At 41.7% G+C, this 6,366-nt stretch overlaps 2 protein-coding genes across 4 annotated transcripts in view; both read left to right on the forward strand.

The window, feature by feature from the left end:
• The window catches only part of LOC118332097 (F-box only protein 40-like), an 8,971-nt gene extending 8,135 nt beyond the window's left edge, over positions 1 to 836 (forward strand). For all 3 annotated transcript variants that reach the window (XM_035667248.1, XM_035667247.1, XM_035667250.1), the window contains exons 8-9: positions 53 to 386; positions 468 to 836. In XM_035667248.1, the coding sequence (XP_035523141.1) occupies positions 53 to 386; positions 468 to 680 (547 nt within the window). In that variant the 3' untranslated portion in view covers positions 681 to 836. The remainder of the gene's footprint in view (positions 1 to 52; positions 387 to 467) is intronic.
• A 142-nt stretch (positions 837 to 978) lies between these two features.
• LOC118332098 (coiled-coil domain-containing protein 92-like) lies at positions 979 to 5,206 on the forward strand. The gene is made up of 4 exons (XM_035667251.1): positions 979 to 1,840; positions 2,269 to 2,417; positions 2,537 to 2,584; positions 3,924 to 5,206. Exons 2-4 carry the CDS (start codon positions 2,288 to 2,290, stop codon positions 4,622 to 4,624), a joined length of 879 nt encoding a protein of 292 aa, XP_035523144.1. The 5' UTR covers positions 979 to 1,840; positions 2,269 to 2,287; the 3' UTR covers positions 4,625 to 5,206.
• Positions 5,207 to 6,366: the final 1,160 nt, after the last annotated feature.

The raw sequence follows: 6,366 nt of genomic DNA on the forward strand, positions 1-6,366 counted from the left end.
ACACAATGATTCTTATATTCAAGTGAATTAAATCCTCTTTTCATTCCTTAAGTCAGCAGCTGAGGAGTTTCAACTTGCGTCCGACACTGGAAGACTCAGTGGGTGACGCCGCCAAACCACCAGGAAATTCAGAGGTCTCCTCCACCGCGCAGAGGAAGAGAGGAGGTCGGGCAGGAGGAGGGGAGGGCTATCTGAGCTCGCTGCCCTACGAGGTGCTGTGCCACATGGCCAGTTTCCTGGACAGTCTGTCCCTGTCCCAGCTGGCTATGGTGTCTCGGCTCATGAGGGAGGTGTGCTCCTCACTGCTGAAGGAGAGAGGGATGGTCACCCTCCGCTGGGAGAGGAAGACATACTCCCATGGTGGAGCCAAGTGGAAGGCTAAACCTGTGAGATATACATATGAAATGTGTATGAAACTGTGATCCAAATTTTTCTCTCCTCCTGACTCTCCTCCTGTTTCTCTCCAGGTATGGGAGTTCAGTCAGCTCTTCACTGCAGTGGATTCATGGCACATGGCCGACATCCCTCCTATATCTGCTCATCTAAAAGTCTGTCCTTACTACGAGACCTCTCCGCACACTGAGCCTTTTCCCCTTCCCAGCATGAGTGAGAAACATGGTGGCAGCAAGCAGAGGCTTAGCCTCGTCAACCAGTTCACAGGAAACAGATGGCAACAATGAAAAAAAACTATTTAATTCTACCTGCTGTGTACCTAAAAATAATGTATTTGTGTATAATTTACCATGATGACCAGATTACACTTGTATAGGGATGATGTCTTATAATCAGTATGTCACAAAGCACCACACAGAACAAATAAAATCAACCTGAACTTATTCTGTGTGATCGATCTAATATTCAGTATGATGCTTTAATTTACTGAATTTTTATATGAAAATACCTTTATTATGGTTGATGATTCTAGAGCATAGGTATGAACAACATATGTTTCACTATTGCCTGAATAAAAATTGTGTAATTGAGAATAACAATTGGCAGATCAATCAATAATGAAAATAATAATAATAATCTAAATACCAGCACCATCTTTTTAGAGGACGGCAAGAGTTTTCTTTAAAGGTGAGTCTGTGCGTGAAACTTTTACTTTACTTCAGTATTTCCATTTTTTGCAACATAATACTTATTGTAGTTTGTTCTCAGCAACATTTATTTGACATCTATAGTTATTTTGCAAATAAGGAATTTTAAACATATAATCACTATCAAATATAATGCATCATTATTGAATGTGAATCCATGACTCCAACTGTAACATTTTATATTTTACACTATTGGTACTTTTATTAATGTGAAGCATCTGAATACTTCTTTTAAAATAAATAAATAAATCATATGATGCATACACTTCCAAAAGATTGATGAAAAATCAATCTAAATCTAAAACACTAGCCTAAAAAAATCGTATTCCCTTTCTTTTTGGCAACAGCTGGTACCATCATTTCCATGGAGCCCCTCCTCCTCTTCCTCCTCCTCCTCCTGCATCGTGGCACTTCTCTCCCCTCATACCGGGCTGCTTTGTTGTGAATACAGCAGCGGCACCGTATTGCACGTACAACCCAGAAGGTTATGAGGAGGTTATTCCGACTCCTGACTGCAGCAGCATCCATTCACACTGAGAAACAAACAGCTGCAGCGTTGAAGCCGCTCACCTGAGAGAGCAAAGGGAAACAGAGACGGAGAAAGTGACGTTTTTTCCGCACCGGACGTTTTGCACGGGTCTTTTGTTTTCTCCATCTCTGCTGCATCAAGGACAGCGATACCAGGGCGATACGAGGATCCATGACAGACGCTTTGAATAGGATACCGCTTCAGTATCACGGTAGGCCACAGTTACAGGTAGACGCTGAGCACTAGTGACCAACGGTGCAGCAGTCAGGAGGCTTTAATGGGCGACAAATCAAACAGAAATAGATCAAATGAGAGAGTGTAGGCATTTTGCATATAAGATTACAAGAGTGTTACCTTATAAGCCTGTAAGTGTTGCAGAGAAAAGCACATAAATGTATGTCAGTGGTGTTATAGCACAATAAAAATAATATAATCTTATATTGAGCAGATTAACTGATGGTTTATCACTCTGGTTTTATAAATACAATATATTTAATTTGTTTTGCATTGCATTAACAATTAATACCCAAGCAGTGTTCTATATCAGAGCTCAAATTGGGTCTCTACTGTAATGTAAACATACTGCGCTGGGAAAACCCCTTTATCCTAAGTCATACAGCTACCAGCATCTGTGTGCAGGTTGTGTGGGGATTCGGCCATGGATGCCGGGAGACTGGAGCAGCAGGTGGCCAGTGTGGACAGAGGCATTGCCTTCCTGAAGCAGGAGCACCTGGCCATGCTGACCGGTCTGCAGCTGGAGATCACACACCTGAAGAGGCGCTGTCATGGTCAGTCTACTGGTGACCTGCTGCTCTCCAGCTCTTAATGTGTCTCTTAACCAATTGGCTTCCTGTCTGTCTTATCTCTTCCTGTCTGCCTGTTGTGTGTCTCCTCCTCTTGGCTGTAGAGCTAAGCTGTGAGCTGGACTCCAGGTTTCCTGACAGAAACACAGAAGGTAAGACATTACAACTCCTTGCTGACAAGAGGGAAAATGATATGTGGGAGATGCCGAAATTGTATCCTAATTATGGAGAGGAAAGTACAAAGGCTGTGCAGAGGTAGTGGAAACTTACAAGGACCTCATGACAGAAAGTGGTGCAATGACGAGGCACGATACAACATTAGTACAGTAAATGGAGATTAACCCCTTGATTTATTAAATATTATAAACACTATATTATATATATACTATATTTTAATATATTTGTTAGTAATAGGGATGCATCTGTATCTGCACTGATACTGACTTTATGAGGCAGATCAAATATCATCCCTGACATAATCGATCCACATACAGTTTCTATGTGTCACATCATCCTATAAATGATGTTGCCTGACATACAAATTATCAACCAGAAGGTCCATTCTGTAAGTTAACACAGCTGATACCAGAACTCTGGTACTGGATTGGTGCTCAGTATCAGCAGATACTCTGAGTTGAGGTATCAGAATCAGTATTGGGAGAGAAAAAGTTGGATCAGTCTATTAGTTATGTGTGACAGGACACATCATGATAACAATGTACTCTGTGTTTCCTGCAAGAAAATGCTCCAGATAGATAAATAAAGTAGAGTAGATAGATAGATAGATAGCATAGATAGATAGATATAATTATATTATACATTTTTCATTACGACGCGCATTACGTAAGACCAGGTAAACATGTTGTTTTAGATGGATTAGCTTGTCATTTAGGATGGGATAAAGTGTTAACATTTAGAAAAGACGATGGTGATTGAGGAAATATAGGGTAACGTTTACGGCAGGATGCATGAGAGTTATCGTACAGGGCTGGAAACTAACTTTTTCGCCACCAAAACTCACAAAGGGCAGCCCTAACACAATTCCACAGCAAGGCTGCTTGCAGATGTATCTGCAGACAGTTTTTGTTTTTATTATCTCAATTGGCCGGCCATTAATTGGTCTATCTACGATGCTAATAATAATAATAATAATAATAATAATATAATAATAGTATTTTTTTAAATGGTGTTTATTGCAAATAATAGTTTTATCTGCATCTGTGAAATTAAATGAGGCCTTCATTTTATGAGGTTACATTGAAATGAACTTATTCTGCAACAGATAAGCGAAATTTGTCCTAAATCACAGAGAAGTAAAATTAATGTAAATTTCTTTATTATTCATTTCTCCAGCAACATTGTGCTGCTAAAGTAAGTAAAGGAGTACAGAAAGGCACAGTGAAAAGAAAAAACATCTACACTATTTTGTGTATCTGTGTAATGTGTATTTATACTTCAGTCCACTTCAGTGTGTTTATGTTTGTTTCTCAGAGGAGGAAGCAGAGCTGGCAGCACGTTGTGAGGCCGCAGAGCGTCTCCTAGAGGACCAGCAGTGCATGATGGTCGCTGCGCGCGGGGAACTGCGGGCCGGCCGGGCACGGGCCTCAGCACTCGGAAGGAGCCTCAGGGAAGAAGAGCGGTGTTTCCTGGAGGAGCTGAAACGGCGTAGCCACAAGATCACGCTGCTGAGTCGTGAGCTGCAACGGCAAAATGTTATCACGTCAAGCCTCTGCCACGAGCTCCACACCGCACGCTTAAAACTGTTCCAGCAACGGCAGAGCACAGAGTCTGCTGCAGAGGGAGAGGAGGAACCCAGAGGAAAGGAGGTAGAAGACGGAGAGGAAGAAGAGGATGAAGAGGATGAAGGGGAGGACTCAGACTGGCTTCTGTCTCCGCCTCCTCCAGCCTCTCCCAGCAAATCAGAAGTGAGACACAAGAGGCGTGTCAGTGTGAGGGAGGAGAGGGTCAGAGCTTGTGTCCCACAGGAGAGAGTGACATCACCGCAGAGGCCACACCCCATGCCCGACCCCGCCCTCTTCTTGGTGCCGCTTAGATACCGCCTCCTTCGCTTGAACCAACCAATCAGAACGCAGGACGGAGATGGGCTGGAGGACGAGTGGGAGGATATAGAGGACAGCAGGGTACACAGGAGGGTGGACATGGGAGCGGGAGAGGGAGAAACTGCTCTGTGATGAAGATAAAAAAAGGCAAAGTTGTCTTCCAGCAGGTCTCGGGCCAACATCAATCAACATCCTGATGCAGTTATTCTTCAAAAAAAACTTAAGAGGAGAGAGATTTAACCTTGTGATTGTCTGTAGATTTCAGGGAGTGAGTTAGATATTTAGAGCTAGTTGCACAAGAGTGTGTGATCCAACCTACACATAGACGTATTAACTGGATTTGTCACATCGATTGGTACAGTATGTACTAAAATGTGAAGAAATGAGTGGGTCAAAAAAGACTGTTTCATATGGATGCCTTTTGATTTCAACACTGTCGATCACGGCTTTTGCCTGTAATTAGTAGCCTTGCCTCTGGGTCTCGAACACTTCAAAAATGGCAACCTGCTTTTTCACTGCACAAGCCGTATTCCAGGTTTTGGAAAGTCACTCTAGAAGGCTTAAGGGACGTTTTGTATGATTTGCACTTTATTAAAATTCATGCAATGTGCCTGGTAAAGGCAGAGAAGTATTCCTGGTGTCATGTTGTCTTGTTTTCAGTGTTTCTGCAGATGTTTTGCAGATATTTTTACTTGTCATCGTAGGAAAAAAGCAGCAATAATATTAACGATGGTTCTGTTCAAGGGTCCCAGTGAGTCATGAAAGTGTGACAGTGAACCAGCATGCACGATTCCAGGACCCTGAAACTGAAGCAGATAAATGTCATTTGGCCATCATTGATTATATTAGTTACACTTGTGCTTTTCCTACTGTCACATGTTAAGATATCTGCTGTAACAAAGGCCTGTTGATATTTGAAAGTGGCTATTATAAAGATGTTATGACTAGTTTCTTTCAGCTTTTCTTTTTCTAATTTTCTTTTACAGTTATTACTCAGATTGTACAAGAACTAAAAACAATTAGCCAAATTATCTAGTAGTCAATCAGTAGTCTCCAATAATATGGTTTGCCTCTGTTCTCTGTTTTTTATCACTATAAACTGAATATCTTTGGGGTTTTTGGAGCTGTGGTTCCAAACAACGGAAGAATGATGCTTTGTGATAGACCAAGACGAGTTAATGAATGCGAGACGAGATGAATGCGTCCTGAGATGAGCACATGAAGTACAAACATTCAGCCATGATGACAGTCAGGCGAACCACGTGTAAATGGTTTCACACCCACTCTGCTTTTGAGCATTTTTTCACCAACTCTAGGAGAGCTTTTTTAAGTCCTACACTGGGTGGCAGTACAACCAAACCTTGACCAGGATTACAATCTGGTCTGATCTGCCTGCATTGCTGAAGGTGCCAAAGAAGTAAAAGAAGAAAACTCCTACACAAACACCAATATCACTGAATTTTCTAGGCTTTTTACAGTTGAAAGAATAAAATATTAAAAGAAAAAGGGGGGTGGAGGTTCAGAGGACTCTGAGAAGGTATACAGGAAGATTGTGATGACTCAGTCTGACTGTCCTTCATCTGCTATCTGAACAATCCACATCTTTTATACCACACAGATTTATTTGCAACATGCCATCGGATCCCACTGAATGTGGAGGTGAACGCACTCACAAGGCCAAAAGAGAGCTGTACTTTATTGAAATTTAAATGAACAAATGAAACTTTTACTGTAGTAAAAAATGCAAATGAACATTTATGGACTTTATTGACATTCATGAGAGGATACACTGAGACATTCAGGTACCATTTCCATACCAAACTACTGTGTTACTCACAATGTCACAATGTAGGAGACAACACACACACACACAC

This window comes from Morone saxatilis, unplaced genomic scaffold (genome assembly GCF_004916995.1).
Source record: "Morone saxatilis isolate NCDOM2014 unplaced genomic scaffold, NCSU_SB_2.0 Contig20, whole genome shotgun sequence".
Lineage (NCBI taxonomy): Eukaryota > Metazoa > Chordata > Actinopteri > Moronidae > Morone > Morone saxatilis.